The 21415-nt window shown below is 42.4% G+C and overlaps 1 protein-coding gene across 1 annotated transcript in view; it reads left to right on the top strand.

Annotated features, from left to right (window-relative positions):
• Nucleotides 1-1669: 1669 nt before the first annotated feature.
• The window catches only part of LOC116970916 (guanine nucleotide-binding protein G(q) subunit alpha), a 163632-nt gene continuing 143886 nt past the window's right edge, over nt 1670-21415 (top strand). The window contains exon 1 of the mRNA XM_033017587.1: nt 1670-2433. Within this exon, the coding sequence (XP_032873478.1) occupies nt 2298-2433 (136 nt within the window). The 5' untranslated portion in view covers nt 1670-2297. The remainder of the gene's footprint in view (nt 2434-21415) is intronic.

The following is a 21415-nucleotide window of genomic DNA, read 5'->3' as shown; positions in this document are numbered from 1 at the left end:
TCAGTCCAATTCAGCCCTCTCCCTCGTTATTTTTCCTGATATATGAATGATTTTAATGCTGCTGCTTCTTGCCTTCTACAGAACTTGAAGGATTTTGGAGAAGATAATAAAAATGTAACTTGCAGACACAATAAGCAATTAAGTGATTAATTAATGTTAATCTTTATAGCAAAACAAAGAGAAAAAGGGCGAACTGCTAGATCAGTATCCAATTAGTAGAGGCTGTGAACTGAAATGAATGGAATACGACTGGAGATTTGGTGGAGGTCGGGGTAGACGGAGGTTTAGATAGTAAAACACTGTTATATTTGTCTTGTGCTGCATATATTTTACAATGGAGGTGATTGATGAGTGGATTTCCTATGTATTAAAGAGACTGTCCGTGATAAAATTAGGCCATGGAGTGAATTGAGTTAGAAGCCTTTACAACATACACAATTCTTATAAATTACATATAACGCCGTGCACATTTTCCCCACGGAATACAGATGTTTACACTATATGAACATTGTCCATTTTACAAGATTTTTCTGTGAACTACTTCCTCGGCTTCTAAACTTTGTCGTTTAACAGTAATAAAATCCAAAATACATATTGAATACACGGTTGCCAAAAGCATCTTCAATGACAACGACGAGAACCGCCACCCTCTAAAAAGGAACCATCCATCCATGTGTGCGTTACTGCTGCAAAACGAAATTTCCGAGGTGAGAGGATCGTCCACTGCAAATGAATACAAAAGTTGTGCTTCAGGAAATAGATAGGAGTGCCACTGATTCGTAAAACAGCCGGGTTCTGCCCACTCAATCACACTGTTAACCAAAGATTATAGAGCGCTTTATAATCTTTGCTGTTAACTGGGGTTTGCGTTACTCGAGCCTTTTGACATTGTAGCCTTTTTTCCTTGAATATGTTGGAAGACAGCAACAGTTCCCAGTGCCGTCATGACTGTTTTGGTGTTATTCTATCACGTCGAGGAAAAGCAATTGTGATCTAGAGAGTTAATGTCGATATTGGATTTTGAAGAACAATAAAAACATAAGCGTTAATTTGGCAATATCGCAATATTTCTCCTGAGTCTATATCGTTTTTTTTAAGGATATATCTGAATATGTAGTGGCGTCCTGTTGCTCTGTGGATGTGTCAACAGAATACGGGATAGGGCAATTTGAAATCATTCATCCTATCTTAAATTGATATCTCCTCATCGTAATCTCTTACGACGTGCTTACGATGTACACCAAATATTATTTTAAATATTGGACCTCAGCAAAACAAGGAGAAAAAAGTGGCGCAATATCTACTTTTCTAAGTTTAAAAAAATCCGTTACCGTGCATAATTCACATAAAGTATACTACTAGTCATAAAATCTAACACCCCCTCATCCCTTTTGATTCACAATCACAGCGTCATTTTTTGCTACAAAGACCCACTACGGGTTTCATACAACCAGTGACGAGGCAATCAAGACAAAAGTCTATGTACAAATGTAATAAATGGGGAATTATTCAAAATGTCCATTTGGGAACAAGAATAACGCGGATAATAAGATGCATTCTTCCAGTCTCTCGGCTCAGCATTGCCTCTGGCTGTTTTTCAGGGTCGCCCCCTTCCTTCCCTCCCTCCCCCAGGTGTGTGCAGTAACTGTGATTTTGCAGCTGCATTCCCAGTCCCTCCAGTGAGAGGGAGGGAGTAAAGTGTCCGCCATATTCTTTCCAGTTTACCACGCCCGTGGATCTGGGGGAAAGCAGCAGTAAGCAGCAGTTCTCTGTCTCTCTCTCTCCTTCCTTTCCCCGCTCCCCGCCGCCTCCCTCTCCGGCTCCAGAAACTCGTCGCGAAGCTAACGGCGGAGAAAGTGACAGCGGTACGGAATCAACAACCAAGTGTCTGCACATTGCAAGGAGCAAGAGTGAAGAGGGTTGTCGCAGGATAGACTTGTAATCCTTTATCGCGCCAGGAGAAAACCAAGGAGAGATTGGAAATCTCTCGCTCCCGATTTTGAAAATAATCTGCCTCAACCCTTCTAGTTTGTCTGCCAGATTTAGTGTAATTGTGATTTTTTTCCCTTCTCCTGCAACCCCCATTTTAAAAGCTCCCCGCATATTCTCCATGCTTAGTAAGGTTGTGGAGTACTGAGGAGGACCCCCCCCCCCTTCACACACAGACATTGCACACACACACACACATTGCACACACACAAGCACATTGCACACAGACACACATTGCACACAGACACACATTGCACACACACAAGCACATTGCACACACAAGCACATTGCACACACAAGCCGGCTACATGACTCTCGACTCCATCATGGCGTGCTGTCTGAGCGAGGAGGCGAAAGAAGCGAAAAGGATCAACGCGGAGATCGAGAGGCAGCTGCGGAGAGACAAGCGGGATGCTCGCAGAGAGCTCAAACTGCTACTACTCGGTGAGTCTTGGAGATGGAGCGGAGGGGATGGGGGTAATGCATTGTACATTTAAAAAACAAAGAAAATAGTTTGCATTTATTTTTAAAAGACCACCCTTGGCCGGAGACCACCCCTCACCCCCGCCACACCAAGGGAATGTAACAAATTATGTGTCCGCTCTCATTCAGCCATTTGAGTACATACGTGAGGGTGCGGGTTGTGATCTAATATTCGTTTCGTGTTAAGTATTAACTTTCGGGGTATTGAGAATTGTGATGCCGATTTGGAAATATCGTCTTTATCTCTGATTTTATTACCTAGAAAGGGTATATGTGGCAATCAGGATTATTTACTCTTTGATAATGAGAATGTCTTACTTGCAGGCAACCAAACAGATAATTTGCTGTGATACCTTCCTGTTGCCCTTATCGGAATCCTTTAAGTGAAGTCATTTTGTATTGGCAAAGCATTGTAAACGTATTTGATCAATTTTAGCAATCCGGAGCATAGTCCTTCATGATACTTATTTCAGTAAGCCATGTAGTTAATTTTCAAATAAAGGCGTATTTGTAGAGTGTAACTGGTGTTTTTGATAAACTGTTATTCATTGAGGGGGGGAGGGGGGATTAAACGATGATTGATTTGGAAACGTTCATAATACATAGGTCCCTTTCATTCTGTGGCATTGGTTGACTGATATGGCTGAACATCCCAAAGAGGGTACAAGTTGTGTAGCACACGATTTGTACTTTTTCTTGCAAGTAGACTATTTTGGATTACACAAATAGGGCCTAACAATGCAGTGACTCTTTCTCGTTTATGATTTTATTCAATTCCCATGTCAAAAAACTGAAATTTAAAACCATCTGATCTTTCGTCCAAGATCTTGATAACATACACCATTTCATAAACTGGGACTTTGGACTACTGCATTTTGATAAGCAATGCACAGTACATCATTCACAAATGACCAGCCTTCACAAAGCCAAATGTAGAGAAACACTTAATTGTATCAAGTGCACTCTTTGCAGGCAGAGAAAGCTAGTGATATAATGAGGGATGTCATTACCTTGGATTATATAATTAAATGGATTACATATTCACAACAACGACAGAGATTGATTTTATTGTACAGATAGTAAACATCAATGAAGGGGAAATACTCATGGGAATTAATAGAGAGCTTGATTTTTAGGAGTGAACCAGCATTCAATCGTGGGAGAGAGATTAATACATTGCAAAACATTTTGTTTCAGGTGACAAATGTACTTGGTGCTCTTGAGTTATTCAGTAATGCCTTCATCTGTGTATGTGTACTGGAAACTTTGTATGCGTATGGCAAGAATTTATCTGAGAGCAACAAACAAAAAATTATGCCTCTGTCTTTTAAAATGCACTCATAGCACTGCAATTATTGATCTTTGTAAACATTTATATGAATTCAAGTTGTTCGGCAGGACGTACACTTACTGCTTCAGGCATGGCTGATATGAGTAGGGTTAAACTCCTCTGCTTGAGTTTTGAGTTATGGTCTAATCTAATCACTACAATATCTTACTTTAATATATTTGTTCTTGAGAAATATTAACCAGTGAAAAGTTTGAACATCAAGATGCAATTGGCATTGTGCTTTTAACCTCCCTGTCCAATGCATTGATTAATGAGATTATCAGTGTATGGCATAAGCTATTTTGAAATGTCACATCTTACCTTGTTTTTAAGACACTTAGCCTGGCACCTAAGTGTTTTCTTGTGCTTTCATATTGATTTTTTTTTAAAGGCCAAATGCCTGATTTTTAAATGGATCTAATTTTGTATGATAGTAGATGACATCATTACACCGCAATAAAGCTTAAAATAGAATTTAATACTAGAATAACCATTAGTTACTGCAGAATTGGGTTAGAAGGTTAAAACAGAAGAGTGCAGATTATCCAATTAAAGATTCCACTGCGGCACCTTATTGATTACACTGGGCCATGGTTCTGGCTGTGTTTATGTTTATGACAGTTTGAATATTCTAAGGTAATGATTGACAAACCTTGAAGTCTGTTTTTAGGCCCTGCTGCGGTTTATCATGGTATATTGTTGATAATGTTAATGGAGTATATTTTATCACCATTAATATTCTAGGGTGAAATAATAAACTATTGGAAATGCTCTGCACGACAGGCAAGAATGAAAGATGGGAAGATTGTCAAAATTAATATATGAAGTTTGAGACTTTTCATCTCTGACCTGAAATGTTACTTCAGTTATTTTCTTACCTCAGCCATCGTCTGACCTGAATGTTTCCAGCATTTTGTTTTTATTTAGAGATGACATTTTTAAAACTGCTTTTGATTCTGTTGAGACTACATCTGCAAAACTACTTGCAGTTAAAGCTTTCCTTTTGGAAAAGGAGAAAGATATACAGAGAAAGTTACATGATTGACCCGTAAACTTTGAGAAATGGCATGCAAGAAGAGTTGACTAAACTGGAGCTTTGTCTTGCAAATTAAAGTGGAAATAAAATCCATTCAAAAATTATACACTTTGCATTTTCTTTATACGTAAGGATTCAAAGTTCCCAATAATGGGAACGGAAATGAGAGCTGAAATTTCTTTTGCTAAAATAGATGGGAAAAATGTGGGTCCGATTACATTTTTTAAATGGAACTGTAAAAAAGAATGAAATAAATTCTTGATAACTTGGGTTATTAGAAATACTACGGGAATACTGAGTAGCTCAGCCAACTGGCATTATGCCCAAAACTGTTGCTATAAGCTTGCCATGTTGTTATGATACTGGTGCAACTTGCTATGTTAAAGATGAATCTGGTAGAAATTGTGCAGTGAACCAAAGTTTCTGCATGTTAATTGTGTGCAATGTTATCAGATAATTGGGAAGCTAATTTTATCATGGCAACCTTGTGACATTAAAAAAAAACCATGGGCATGATTTTATATATTGCAGTTTTAAGACTCATTGCCAGCTTTGCTGGTACATTATTGTTTTCCTAATTAATATCTGATAAATAAACTAATGGCAAAAATGTATCTGTGTGAAAAAAAGAGATTTGTCACAAGGTACTCATCCAAAACACCATTCTTTGGATGCAAAATTTAAAAGTGGACTTCCACTGTACATTTGACTGTTAGCATTTTGTGTGAACGTCATCCAATTAGGAGGTTGATCAGTGGAAGCATTGGAGATCCACATTCTTTTGAGGACCAAATCCCAGGCATTCAGGTCTGGTGACGCAGAGGTCTATAAGAAATCCAGATACAACCTTGACAAGGCCATCAAAAATGGCTAAAAGGGACTTGCGTTCAAAGCTGGAAGATGAGGTGGATGTTCGGCAACTGTGGCAGGGCTTGAATGCTATCACCTCCTACAAGGTGAAATCAGGTGGCAGCTCAAGCGACAGCGAAGCATCACTCCCTGATGAGCTCATTGCGTTCTACGCATGCTTTGATAGGGAGAACACTGATGTGCCTTCATACGTTATGATGGTATTACTGTCACAGCTACAGAGGCTCACGTCAGAAGATCCTTCAGGGGGTTGAAACCTCGGAAAGCATCTGCACCTGATGGCATACCTGGTCGCGTTCTCAAAACCTGTGCAGACCAACTGGCTGGAGTTTTTGTGGACATTTTCAACCTCTCATTACTGAGGTCTGAGGTTCTCACCTGCTTTAAGAGGGCATCAATAATACCGGTGCCCATGAAGAGTATGGTGACGTGCCTCAACGACTCGACCAGTGGCGATAACGTCCGTGCGAACTCCATCTTCAAGTTCGCCGATGACACCATTGTTGAACGAATTACAGATGGAGATGAATCAGAGTATAGAAGTGAGATTGACAAATGGTTGAACCCCAAAATCTGGCTCTCAATATCAGTAAAACCAATGAACTGATTGTGGACTGGAAGAGGAAGGATGAGGACCCACAATCCAGTTTATATCAACGGGACGATGGTGGAGATAGTCAAAAACTTCAAATTCCTGGGCATGCATATATCCAAAGATCTTTCCCAGACTCAGCACACTGATGCAATTATAAATAAAGTACATCTACACCTTTACTTCCTGAGAAGATTACAGAGGTTTGGTATGTCAGAGGATACTCTTGAACTTCTACAGGTGTACAATAGAGAGCATATTGACTGGTTGCATCATGGCCTGGTTCAGCAACTTGAATGCCAAGGAGCGAAAAAGACTGCAAAAAGTTGTGAACATTGCCCAGTCCATCACCGGCTCTGATCTTCCCATCATCGAAGGGATTTATCGGAGTCGCTGCCTCAAATGCAGCCAGCATCATCAGAGACCGCACTCCAAATAAAGCCAATGGATTTTATTATATCCCCATGAATCTCAATTGGACTGGACCTTGTTGAAATTACAGTACCTATGACCATGCTGCAGCACGTCAGTGCTACACCAAGGTGTCGGCATTAATTACTTCAGATTTTGCAATGGGGTTAAAGCTTTTTGTTCTGGAGGCATTTGCTACCAACTGAACCAAGGTGAGAATTGGCGAATGAACGGTTCAGTGCATCAGTAACAGATTTGTTTTGTTGACTTTTTTTTCTGTGTAAATTCACACTTTGATCTGCCAGTTTGGTTGAGGTTTTTGGGGTTGTACTTATACTTAATAGTTATTGTGGTCATTCTATCAGCCATGATCATATTGAATGGAGGTGCAGGCTCGAAGGGCCGAATGGCCTACTCCTGCACCTATTTTCTATGTTTCTATGAAAGCCATCTTAAAACAGCACATTTCTATGTGCAAGTCTTGATAAATTGATCCAGAATTTATAAACACATGACCCTGATCTAACAGACATAATTTCTGCGGAGTGTTGCAGCCATAGGAGATCTTTGTCCCAGCTGAGACAAAGCTTCATGACTGACAAACTTCTACATTACACAGAAGAGAATAAACCTTCCTCCCACCCCACCAAGGGGAAGGGGGAAAATGATATCCATGCTTGTAAAAAGTTGATTGATCATTTTCTTTTGATGTCAAACCACTTTTTGCTCCTTTCCCTTCACACATGTCTTTCCTCTACCTTTCTCTTCCATGCCTGAAACAATCTCGGCTCCAGTGCAGCTCAATAACAGGATTTAGTATGTGTTAATAAATATGACAATAACGCAGCTTAAATGTGCTAATCATTGCTTTCTCGTGCTTGTGCATGATGGTGGGTCTAAAGTGGTTTCTGATTCAGAAAATTTTGATTAGAAATTTTCCTCTTGTGCTTGTATCCTATTAGCAACAACTCTTATTTAAAAGTACCCCAGAAATTATTCATTTCTCAAACAAGGAATAATTTGCTTCCAGTGTTGCAAACTTGGATGCAGCAACTTGGAGCAAGATCTCTTGACTTCAAATGGACACACACCATTTTGATATAGGGATGTTTATTTCATTTAAGTTCTCCTTAAATGTCTTAAAGTGCAACAAGAGCAATTACACAAAATGCATAATAAGATACTGACAGAACCAGCGTGGTTTTCCGAAACAGTGAGCTTTATTTACAAAGTAATTTTTATCTTGGGATTAGCACGATTAAAAGTGAAAGGATCAGGGAAAGATTAATGAATGATTGAATTGCATGGAGGAGCAAGAAACTAGTTGACGGATGTCAATTAATTGAAGGAATTAACTGGAAAGGAAGTAAAGTGCACTGTGACGGGTAGAAAGATAGAGTAAGGGAGTGGAAACGTAGTGATTGGGACAAAATTGGAGTGAGAGAAAATGGGACAATATATGGAGTGTAATGCAAGAAAGTAATCATCGACAGTCACTGAAAAGTGTGAAAATAGTGGCTGGAAGCCAACATGGACAGAAATAGTGCGAAATACACAGAATTTCCCTGTTGACTGGGGCTAAAATTCACACTTATCAATGTGATTCATCCTGTTCCCACCTTCACCAGTCCAGGAGAGAGAAAATATAACGAAATTCTGGCATAAAGCTCTGCCAAATGTTCTACGGAGTTGCAGTGCTTTCTTTGTATACTGTAGATCCAGTTGTGTTGGATGGGTTGCCACAAGATCTACATGGAAAACTGCTTCTAAAAAAACAGCAGTCATCTAAGACCGGCATCCTGCCTAACTGGCTGTGAAAGCTCAATATTTCTTAAATTCAGGAACATTTCACAAGGATACCTTGAACTCAATATTATGTGTCAAAATAATAAAAATCTAAGCAATTAAAATACATTCTTTACAAAGTCTAAACATTGCAAATGCTTAGCTTACATCTCTCTCCACAATCCATCAGAGGAATTGTGAAGTTGCAATTGCACAGCTATTACAAGTTCAGGACTTAAGTGTTTGTATGTATGCACAAAATTCTTCCTTCAGCATGTACGATAGGAAATGCTGCAATAACACTTGGAACTGCTTGCATATCCCAAAAATCTGACCAGTTGCCTTTTTGGCTTTCTGATTGAAGAGTGGAGAGTTAAAAGACTTCTGCATTACATTTCACGTTTGACAATAGATGGTGGGCAATGTGACAGAGGAAGAAATCAAAGACGGTAATTGTGTTGCTGAGAAAAGCATAATTGTTAATGACTTCCTTCCTAACTTTTTTGTATCCTGCCCCATGGCTCCTATTCTTTTGAGTTCAATCTATAGTTTTTCAATTAGTATCTGTACTTCCTAGTTGCCCATCAATCCTATTGTTCCTGCGCTTGAATCCTTCATCCACTTAAAACACTTTCTTGGTCACTCCATGAGCAAGGGGCAAAGGGGTGAGACATTCTACTGAACTTATCTGAACTTTACCAATTTTATTTTATTTCATAAAAGCAATCAAATGACAGAGGCAGGAAACTGGTCAGCTTCATTCCTTTTATTTTTACATCTTTGTCTCTCCCTCTCAAGCCCATTTGAAAGTTGAATTGCAGGGCCACAAGTCAAAGCCTTTTCTGTTTCTATATGTCAAAAAAATGTTGGTGCGCTAATTAGAATACTTGAACTCCATAGTTTATAAAAAATGTTAAAATAATTTGAAGAAGCCGTGATGTTTTTCTTGGTGCTCGGTCCGCTAAGGCCTACTGGATCTCCTGGTTGCTAACCATTTTGACTCCCATTCCCATACTGACCTGTCTGTCCTAAGCTGCCTCCATTGCCAGAGTGAGGTCACACACAAGCTGTAGGAACAGCACTTCATATTCTGTTTGGGTAACATGCAACCCACCTGTATGAAAATTGAATTATTCTATTTCATGTAACTCCTACAACCCCCTCTTCCCCACCCCCCAAATCAGGGTCCTGACTCGAAACCTCATCAATCCATGTTCTCCAGAGATGCTACCCGAGTTACTCCAGCAATGTGTCTTTTTTTTTGTTATTTCCTTTTTCTCCCTCGGCTTAACTTTGCTTGGTCTATCATGTTGCTTATTCACTTTTATGTCTGTGCACAAATAGATGCAATTGGATTTAATATATTTAATTTATTTGATGTAAGAACCTTTTATCCACTGTAGAGTGATGAGTGCGTGGAGTGGGATGGGGGGGAAAGGGAGCGGTAAATCATTTTCAGCAGTTATTTCAGAGTATAATTGAAATTCAGTATGGTGCACAACCTTTTATCCGAAAGCCTTGGGACCAGACACTTTTCGTAATTCGGAATTTTTCGGCTTTCGGAATGGAAGATTTTTAGTGTAGATTTTAACGGCAGGCTCAGTGGTAGAGTGCTCGGCTCATATCCGCAAGGTCGCGAGTTTGCGCCTCGATCCCGGCAGTTACTCGATCGCGAGTTCGAGTCCAATGTAGTTTTTTCTTGCAGAATAGGAGAGAATAGGGAGGGTTAGGCTGGGATCATTCTCTGCGAGATGATCTTAGTGCGGGAGACAAGTGTAGGAGAGGTGTACTGACTGTGTGGGCAGAACTTTGGAAGTGATTGCCCACCATTCTCAAAAGCCGCTGTGTCTCCCTGTCCCTGGGATAGCAGGGGGCCATCAAACAGCACAATACCCCCCTCCCCCTCCAACTCCAGAGGAATCCGCTCCCCGATGGGCCGCTACGGCGACAAGTGGCAGTTCGCCCACAGCCCGAGCTGCGCCACGCCAAGAACTAGATGTACCTTGCACACCATCAGCTTCTGCCCCTGCGTGTTCCTCTGGAGTTGGAGCGGGGCTGGGCTGGAGTTGCTGATCTGGGATCTCCGTGCTTGCAGTGGGCCTGGGGGTCGGTGTCCCGATGAGGGGGCGCAGCTCTGGCTGTGGGCGAACTGCCACTTGTCGCCGTAGCGGCCCATCGGGGAGTGGCTTCTGGTGGTCCTGACGTCTCTCAGCTCCTGTCCAGGGGGGTGGCCGGAGACGTCAGGACCAACAGGAACCCGCTCCCCGATGGGCCGCTACAGCGACAAGTGGCAGTTCGCCCACAGCCCGAGCTGCGCCCCCTCATCCGCAACCCCAAGACCAAGACGTACCTTGCACACCATCAGCTTCTGTCCCTACGGGGAGCGTGTTCCTCTGGAGTTGGAACGGGGCTGGGCTGCTGCTGGCTGTGGGTCTCTGGGATCTCCGTGCTTGCAGTGGGCCTGGGGGTCGGTGTCCCGTTGGTCCTGACATCTCCGGTGACTGGCACTGACCTGCTGGCATCGCCGACGTGAAGACAGTGCAAAGCCCCTGCGCCGGTGCAATGGGCAGGGAGCTGGACAGGGGAGGGAAGGGGTCACACACATGGCCGGGAAGCAGAGGGGTGTAGGTGGGGTGAAACTGAAGGGAGCGACAATCTGCTGCTGCCTGCCCGCTGAGTTAAAAAGTTCCCACGCCAGACTCACGATATGTGAGTCTACCGTGGGAACTTTTTAACTCAGCGGGCAGGCAGCAGCAGATTGTCAATTATTAATCCTCCCGCGCAATATACCCTCACCTTCTCTTTTATGAATGGGGATTTAGTTCCCCTTTCTTCGAGGACCGACCGGAGGTTCCGCTGTCACCTCTGCGGGCCGCCCTCGGTGAACGTCTTCAAGGACCTTTCTTCAAGGACCGAAAAAATGCCCGCTATTCGGAGTTTTTCGTTATTTGGAATTTCGGATAAAAGGTTGTGCACTTGTATTACATATTTGTTCGTAATATTAATTCCTAAGTCCCCCAATGTAGTGATTTCTTTTTTGCACTATTATGATTATTTAGTAATACAGTTGTTAATGTATTTTATTTTATACTATATATTATCTGTGTTACGGGCCTGTTAAACTGTAACAAGTAAATCAATGCAATTAAACATCCTTGACTCCATTGACACTTGATTTTCTAAATTGTGTATGGTAGTTAGTTGGTGTAGGCTATCAAATTCCCCATGATGTAATTTCTGTACTTAAAAATCTTGTTTTCAAATTTGCTCTGCAGATGTTGAGTTCCAAGCATGTGGACAAAATGTTTTTAGTTCTGTACTGGCTTTTCCTGCACCTAGGGTTATTGTTTTTACCAATAGAACACAATCTGTTGAAGATGCACAGAATTTGAAGTTAATGAACATTGGGTTCTCTTTGGAACAGAAAGTATCGAGCAACAATGACAATAATGAAGCTTGCCTGATATATAGTTCGGTGTTCATAACAGCAACACTGTCACTATAGTATTGTTATAACAGGTTGCTTCCCCTCCATTTCTTTCTGTACCAAACTGGATGTTGTGAAATCCACTGACTCCCCTCCCCTAATTTGGGACATAATATTACTGGCTTTACAGCTTGTGATGAAGGAACTAGAGATTCTCAATGCAATTCTGAATGTTCCTCCTCCACTTTGAGTGGGCCAGGGACAGTAGAAATATTTCACTATTATCTGGTGCTTTCTTTGCCATATACACATGTTTTGCAAACATTGCCAAATTTTGAGTTACTGGCCATGTGCCTGCTCATTAAAAATGTTGTTATTAACAGTTATTGAACTGTGGTTGGGTCTGAGGTCCTCTATTGTGACACAAAACAGTTTTCCTTCAGTGGAGTTGTGTGGAAATGTGCATAAGGTTCATAATCCCTGCACTATCCAAACCTAATCTGGTATTTTATTTTTGAAGTCTGCAAGTACACATGTAAATTTTGATGCATATAGAATGAAGTTTCATTTCTGTTTTTACCTGTCCCTTTATTTATAAACGTTAACAAATGAATAATAAAAATACTATTTGGAAATTAAGTTGCCCTAAAGGAGCTGAATTCCAGAGCCAGAATAACTAAAGCAATAATAATACAAAACAGACAAAACATTAAAAGCAATGTTTATTTATTATCAGACATGGGAAAGAATTGCAGGACAAGATGCAGCAAGTGTCAAAAATAATTAACCTAGATTTTGTGATCAGTGGCAAAGGAATTATTTGGTCCATTGTGCTTGTGGCTGCTCATAGATCATCTGTAGATGTTTCCATTGCAGTTTATGACATTTGGAGCAGTTTCAGACAAGAGCCCTCAGTAGGGGTTATGAAAAGTGTTTGCTGGCAAAGCAACAGTATTTCCTTCACCTTATGCAATTGAAGAATTCACTAAGGTAGTTTAAAGCAAGAAATGAAAGGTAGAAAATGTAATATGTTGTAAACATGTGCAGAAAGCAAAATCGGCAAAGGAAGATGGCATGTGAATTAACTGCGGTATTTGAAATTACCAATTTGATTTTATTTCTCCGCAATCTCCGACATTAAATTTAAGATGTGAAAGAATGAAGTTTCACAATTGTAATAGTAAAATGTCTCTGGGAGGGTAATGAACTTTGTACTTTGTAATGATGCATTGTTGCAGTACATGTTGTGAAGGACCTGGGCAATTCTGGCTGCCGTTTCATGATATCTGCAGATCTGCAGTTGCTTGAATTTTACAGTCATTGATGACCTCATTGTTAATCCCACTACAAAATGGAGTAAATTATCTCCATTGTCAATTAGTTTCTTGACCTCCACCTAGAAGTCTCCCTCCCCAACAATTAAATCTTAGCTCAATGCATTTTGTTTTTTGAGAAATAATAAATTAATCTCTTAAAAATTGTGATTTTATGCGTTTTAATCTTTTCGCTCCTGCAATGCACCTGCAATCCCCCCCCCCCCCTCATGTCCCTTCCCCACCCTAGTCGTCGGACTAGTTTTACTGTTGTCTTGTTGAGTCTCATTGTCTGTAACTAGTTTTCTCTTATGGCCTATTTCCTTTATCATCATTAGTTTCTTGCATATTTTTCATTCATTTGTTCTATATCTTTACATCAGCATCTATATCTCTTGTTTCCCTTTCCCCTGACACCTACCTATTCCTATTTTCTAGAGATGCTGTCTGACCCGCTGAGTTACTCCAACTTTTTGTGTCTGTCTTTTGCTATATTTTGCTTAAGTTTCTTTTGAACTGCAGTTTCTCACTTTTAGTGTCTCTCTTTTGTGTCTATTTTTCTCACTTTTTGTCAGTTTGGAAAGTTCTCAATATTTTTTCTCAATGCAAAATGTTTATGTTGAAGACAGTTTAGTTTATTGTCACGTGTACCGAGGTAGTGAAAAGCTTATTAGGGCTCTCACTTAACTTTTTCCCCCTGTTGCCAGCCGGGCAACCTAGGCAGCTTTTTAGGTGCCAAGTGACAGTTTAGGTGGTCATTTAAGACGGCTTGCTTGTCACGTGCGATAATGTGCTCGGACGAAGTGCGTAGTCACCAGTCGGAATTATGAAGCATTCACATATTATTTCTGCTTCAAATAAAGTCGCAAACTAAACATATTCACCAATCAAGACATGATATATACCACAAAGACATGCAGCAAAATTATAATACAGTATCTCAACTCTTTTTACACGTTGCAATTAATGCAATTTCTATTATCTCTTTCCATTTCCAAACAAAAATCTGGTTGGATTATTCAGCGTATGATCAACCTCAGTGAGATCAAGTGCAGGCTTGGCGATCGCTTCACACAACACCACTCAGTTCGCAATAACCAACCTGATCTCCCGGTGGCTCAGCACTTCAACTCCCCCTCCCATTCCAAATCTGACCTTTCTGTCCTGGGCTTCTTCCATGGCCAGAGTGAGGCCCACCCCAAATTGGAGGAACAGCACCTCATATTTTGCTTGGGTAGTTTACACCCCAGCGGTATGAACATTGACCTCCAATTTCAAGTAGTCCTTGCTTTCTCCCTCCTTCCCCTCCCATTCCCAGCTCTCCCACAGCCTACTGTCTCCGCCTCTTCCTTTCTTTTTCCTGCCCCCCACTCCTCCCGACATCAGTCTGAAGAAGGGTCTCGACCCGAAACGTCACCTATTCCTTCGCTCCATAGATGCTGCCTCACCCGCTAATTTTCTCCAGCTTTGTCTACCAAAGGGATCCCACCACTGGCCACATCTTCCCATCTCCTCCCCTGTCGGCTTTCTGCAGAGACCGCTCCCTCCGTAACTCCCTGGTCAATTCGTCCCGCCCAAAGCACCCCCTCTCCTGGCACTTTCCCTTGCAACTACAGGAAATGCTACACTTGTCGCATTACCTCCCCCCCTTGACTACATTCAAGGACCCAAGCAGTCTTTCCAGGTGCGGCAGAGGTTCACCTGCACCTCCTCCAACCTCATCTATTGCAACTGCTGCTCTCGGTGTCAGCTGCCCTACATCGGTGAGACCAAGTGTAGGCTTGGCGATCGCTTCGCCCAACACCTCCGCTCGGTTCGCAATCTCGATTCAGCCGCGGGACTTACTTACCATCACCCAGCGGGGTCACAACATCGGAGGCTTGGATTGCCTCAGCGCAGAGGGAGAGCAAGGAGGGAAGAGACAATGACTTTAGGACTTTAAACTGTGTAGAGTGTTTGTTATTTATTCTATGTTATGACTGCAGGCTAAACCATTTTGTTGCACTGAAAAGTGCAATGACAATAAATTGAATCCAATCCAATAACCAACCTGATCTCCCGGTGGCTCAGCACTTCAACTCCCCCTATCATTCCGAATCTGACCTTTCTGTCCTCCATGGCCAGAGTGAGTCCCACCGTAAATTGGAGGAGAAGCACCTCATATTTCGCTTGGGTAGTTTACACCCCAGCTGTGTGAACATTGACCTCCAATTTCAGGTAGTCCCTGCTTTCTCCTCCGCTTCCCAGGTCTCCCTCAGCCCACTGTCTCTGCCTCTTCCTTTTTTCTTTTCCGCCCCCCCCCCCCCTCCCCCGCACCCTCGCATCAGTCTGAAGAAGGGTCTCGACCTGAAACCTCGCCTATTTCCTTCTCTCCATAGATGCTGCCTCACCTGCTAAGTTTCTCCAGCATTTTTGTCTACCCATTCACCCAAGTTCTGGATCCCACTTTCCTCACCCACTCCCTGCACATTAGGGGCAATTTTACTGAGACAAGTTAACCTACAAAGCCAATGCGTCTTTGGGATGTGGGAGGAAACCCACATGCTTGCAGGGAGAATGTGCAAATTCAACACAGTGCCCGAGAACAGGATCAAACTCAGTTCTCTGGCGTGTGAGGCAGCAAGTCCACCAGCTGTGCCATTATATTTTATTTTCCAAGACACAAAAAATTATACGTTGATAACTTTTGGTTACTAAAAAAAATGAAACTATCCATTTTCAGTCTTAAATCTCTTAAGTGACGCTATAATAATAATAATAATAATAATAATAATATATTTTATTGTCATTGGACATAAGCGCAACGAGATTTGGTATGCAGCTTCCATCCGATGTTATAACTTAAATAACTAATAAAATTTAGATTTAGATACCCCGAGAACATGGTTTGTAAAAAGAACATTACAACAGTAAAATAGTCTAAACAGTTCAAACAGACTAAAGTGCAGATGTGTCTGTGCGACGTGACCATCCGAGGGAGATAGTCCATGGGGGGTGGGGGGCACTCAGCAGGGCCGGTTCAGAGCCGCTATAGCTCTGGGAATGAAGCTGTTCCTGAGTCTGGAGGTTCGGGCGTAGAAGGCCTTCTAACGTCTGCCGGAGGGAAGTAGTTCGAACAGTCCATTACAAGAGTGTGAGGAGTCTTTATGGATGCTGACGGCCTTCCTGAGGCACCGCGTGTGGTAGATGCCCTCCAAGGCTGGTAGCTGTGTCCCAATAATCTTCTGCGCTTTGTGGACGACGCGCTGAAGAGCTCTCCTCTCCGCCTCCGTGCAGCTGAGATACCACACAGAGATGCCATACGTTAATATGCTCTCTGTGGTGCAGCGGTAGAAGGTTGTGTCCCCCTTTACATCTACTGTATGTTTTAATTCAGTTCAAGACTATGGGGCAGTACATTGGCCATAAAGTTGCGAACTAAAATTGCCAGAGACCCGGAATTGATCCTGAATATGGGTGCTGTCTGTATGGAGTTTTGTTTTCTCATTTATAACATTGTTTACAGAGTACTATGTTTATGTATTCTGGTGTGCTGCTGCAAGTAAGGATTTCATTGTTCTAACTGGGACGTGAGAGAATAACACACTCTTGACTCTTGACTTACGTCGCTAATGTGTGGGATAGAACTAGTGTACGGGTGATCGGTGGTCGGCGTGGACTCTGTGGGCCGAAGGGCCTGTTTCCACGCTGTATCTTTAAATTAAACTAAAAACACTAAAACCAGAGGAAATCGAAAGAAGGGTCTCTACCTGAAACGTCACCCAACTTTTTCTATCCAGAGATGCTGGCTGCTCTATGGAGTTCCCCCGCACAATTAAAGCATGGAATAGTCTTCACCCTACCATAGGTACCCAACCAGACGCAACTAAATTTAAGGTGGCTCTTTTTTCCCAAGAACCCTTTTTTGATTGGGTCCAAGTCAAGAGTCAAGAGTTTTATTGTCATGTGTCCCAGATGGGGCAATGAAATTCTTGCTTACTGCAGCACAACAGAATATGTAAACATAATACAGAACAGGAGATAGAAGTTCAGTGTGTCTATATACACAATAAATAAACAGATAAAATGCAATAGGCTGTTATTTTTCAGAGTTTGGAGTTTGGTGGTGGTGGGTCCACCAGTTTAAATTCCATTTGGGATCTTTTTGGAGGGCCAGGAAATCAAGAAGCAAGAGTTACTCCAGGGAGTTACTCCAGCTCCAGGCAGTGATTCTGCGTTGGTTTCCAGCGGTCGCGGTGAGGCGGCAATCGGACAGCAATGGCGGCCAGATCTCCCACAATGCAAAGGGAGGGAGAAAGTGGCCGACGCCAACCAGTTGCCGTGGCAGTTAACCACGGCCGATGATGTGCTGGCCGTGGTTGTGCGCATGTGCAGGCCGTGGCAGTGCGCATGTGTAAGGCGGCCTGCCGAGCGGAGACCCGGACACGGATGGCGGGCGGAGATGGAGAGTGAGAGAGAGAGAGAGGGGGCCTGCCAGTAATTCTGTACTGTAAAAGCCATTTACAGTACAGAATTAAATGATAGGTGTCCCGGGTCGGGCAAAATGGCATGGCTTTTAGGTTGCCCTGCGGGACTAGATTGCCATTGGCACCCGGGCAACTGCTAATTTCGAGCCCTGCTTATTGTTGATGAATACGACCGGCGCCCTCGAAGAGTAAGTTGACATGCCTCAATAACTACGGACTGGGAGGGGTGGGGGTGGAAACAGTGGCACAGTGATAGGTTTGCTGCCTTAAGGGCCTGTCCCATTTGGCGATTTTTTTCGGCGACTGCCGGCGTCATGTCAGTGTCAGCAAAAGATTTTGAACATTTCAAAATCCAGCGGCGACAAAAAGAATCATGCGACACTTGAGCATACGTCATCATGCAACGTCACGCCACAAATTTTTTGTTGACCTGATATGTCAGGGAATGATGCCAGCAGTTGCCGAAAAAATCGCCAAGTGGGACAGGCCCTTTACAGTGCCAGAGACCAAAGTTCAATCCTGACTACGGGTTTTGTTTGTACGTTCTCCCTGTGACCACCTGGGTTTTCTTTGCGTGCTCCAGTTTCCTCCCACACTCCAAAGTGGTACAAGTTTGTAGGTTAATTGGCTTTGATAAAAATTGTAAACTTGTCCCTAATGTGTAGGATAGTATTGGTGATCGTTGGTTGGTGCAAAGGGCCTGTTTCCGCAATGTACCTCAATTCTAAGTCTGTCCTGGACTCAGCACATTGATGTGATCATAAAGAAGGCCCATCAACGCCTCTACTTCCGAAGAAGGTTGAGAGATTTGTTATGTCAATTAATACACTATTGAACACTAGAGAGCATATTAATTAGTTGCATCACGGCCTTGTTCAGCAACTCAAACCCCCAGGAACAAAGAAGATTGTAAAAAGTAGTGAACACTAGTCCATCACAAGTAGTGACCTCCCCGCCTCCCCACAGGAGGCGCTGCCTCAAAAACGTAACCAACGATCCCAGACCTACACCACCCAGGCCATGCTCTCTTTTCACTCCAGCCTTCGGGAAGAAGGTATAGGAGTACGAAAACTGTAACTAAGTTTCAGAAGCTGCTTCTTCTTGACAACCATTGGGCTTTTAAATGCTACAATTCCAAATAGGCTCTGCACTATATAGATTTGGGGGCGTTATTTTTAATTATGCACTATTATCGTTTATTTGTCTGTTTCATTATATTATTATCATATATTTTGTGTACTTATTATTGAATACAATGAATAGTAGTGACCTTAACAATGATCCTTCCAGGATTCACTCCTCACATCCTAGTAATGTGAAAACCTGCCAATCAACTGCTGTCTGTTTTTCATCACATAATCAGTTTCCTAACCAGAACAATAACTTGACGTACTCAATTAGCTTCAATTTTGTCAAAAAGTCTCATATCAAATACCTTCTTGAAGTCATTACATTTAAACCTGTACATATTATCCCAAACACTAGCTGGTCCCCACCTCAAAAAGAAAATTTAGTGTCAGATATGATCTTCCCTGTACAAATCCATGCTTGCAGTCTATAATGATCTAAAAATGTCCACTACTTTAATTCGCCTTATTTTTATTGGTTCCTGTAATGTCCCAATGGTAGACATTCAGCAAGATAGTTTAGTATTGTTTATTGTCACGTGTACCGAAGTACAGAGAAAAGCTTTTCTTGCGTGTGATCCATTCAGCGGAAATACAATGCATGATTGAGAGAGAGAGAGATGAGGGGTAGAGACGGTGGGAAAGATAAGTGGGGAGAGAGAAGGGGGGAGGGGGAAAGGCAGGGAGTGGAATGGAGGAAGGGGGAGAGTAGAGGGGAGAGTAGAGGGGAGAGAGTAGGGGAGGGAGGGGGGAGAGAGGAGGGGGTGAGTGAGGGGGAGGGTGGGGAGGGAGAGTGAAGAGGGAGTTGGAGGGGGGAGAGAAGAGGAATGGAGGTGGAGGAGGGGGAGGTGGAGGGCGGGGAGAAGAGGAGGTGGAGGGGGTAGTGGTGGAGGGGGAGGGGGGAGAGGAGGTGGGGAGGGAGGAGACGGGAGGGTGGAGAGGGGGGAGGATAGGAGGGGTAGAGAGGGAGGGGGGTGGAGGGAGGGGGTAGATAGGGAGGGGGGAAGGACAACTTGCTCTATTTGATCTTATTTGATTGTGCACGCCAGACCACGTGAAGGTTCCAATCTCCCACACCTGTTCCATTGTGATGGCATATGTAAATGAGATCCATTGTGATTGTACATCTGTGAGATGGCTCTGACTCATGCAGCTGTTTGATTTTAGTGGGACCACCTGAAGGTTCCAATCTCCCAGCCCTGTCCGATTGTGATGTCATATCATAGGTAAATGAGATCCATTGTGATTGGACATCTGTGAGGGCCTTGTGACTCATGCAGCAGCTTGATTTAAAATTTTTATTTTTTTTTAACTAAAAAAGCAGGGAAATTAACCAAGTGTTCTAATTTTCAAAACAAAATGTGGAGGAGGAAAAACTCTACAGGAATAAGTAAAAATTTCTCCGTTATGGCAAAGGGTGGAGGAGTAAATTCACAAACAGCTTAAACAAATTTTCGCGAAATAGAACCCGTTACAAACCAACGACCGAGAGTAGAGCGATTGTAATATGATTAGAGATCTGCTTCTGTGACTGGCATGCAAATAGTCGCTTGAGTTGGGCGCCATCTTGGAAGAAGCTCTCTTGTTCTCTGGTTTTCTCCTTTTCACTTATTTCAAATTGGTAAATTGGCAGTTTTCCAAGTGAATGGATTGTTCACAAATGTGGAGAACTTTGGAAAATTTATAGTTAGCGCTTCAGAAAATTTCTGGGGTGGGAGATTGCAAACTTCACGTGGTCCACCCTGTTTTGACGAATGCAATCAACCCAACGTGCGCAAACAGAAGATCAAACAGAACAAGTTGTCTTACAACTTTATGCTGTGCACGCCATACGCAAGAAGAAGTAGACAAAGAAGAAGACATTTTCTCATCTACTTCCTTTAATGCTGGGGTAAAAACCATTTGGTTCTGCAGAATTATTGTGCTTGTGTGGCATTACTTTATTAATTGTTATTATTTTATTTGTGTCAATTTTGGTGGGTCTGATTTAATATTTTTCTGTGGATGATGCTCATCTTCCTCTGAATATAGTCCTAACAACATATTCAACATCTGTGTTCAAAAGGGAACTGCAGATGCTGGAATATCGAAGGTACACAAAATTGCTGGGGAAACTCAGCGGGTGCAGCAGCATCTATGGAGCGAAGGAAATAGGCGACGTTTCGGGCCGAAACCCTTCTTCAGACTCCGAAGAAGGGTTTCGGCCCGAAACGTCGCCTATTTCCTTCGCTCCATAGATGCTGCTGCACCCGCTGAGTTTCCCCAGCAATTTTGTGTACATTCAACATCTGTTTCCTTTTGTTCAATCACAATATTGTCATATATTTTTACATTGCTCCTGAGCACTCTTTTCCGTAATACAATTGAAAACATTTTTGTGTTAATTTTAATAATCTTGCAGTTTGTCTTTCATGGTTTTATAGTTCCTGCCATCTGCTTTTTCAACTCGTTTTTCTGTCATTGTCTTTATCAGGATTTGCATTTTAGATCATTTGATTTTAATGCTGTCCTTATTTTAATCATCTATGGTTTCGTCGTGGATTTTGATATATTAACTAGCCTGTATCGGGTTAAGTAGTTAATTGA

This window comes from Amblyraja radiata, chromosome 3 (genome assembly GCF_010909765.2).
Source record: "Amblyraja radiata isolate CabotCenter1 chromosome 3, sAmbRad1.1.pri, whole genome shotgun sequence".
Lineage (NCBI taxonomy): Eukaryota > Metazoa > Chordata > Chondrichthyes > Rajiformes > Rajidae > Amblyraja > Amblyraja radiata.
Note: the sequence above shows the minus strand (reverse complement) of the source record. Positions and strands in the feature narration are given on the sequence as shown.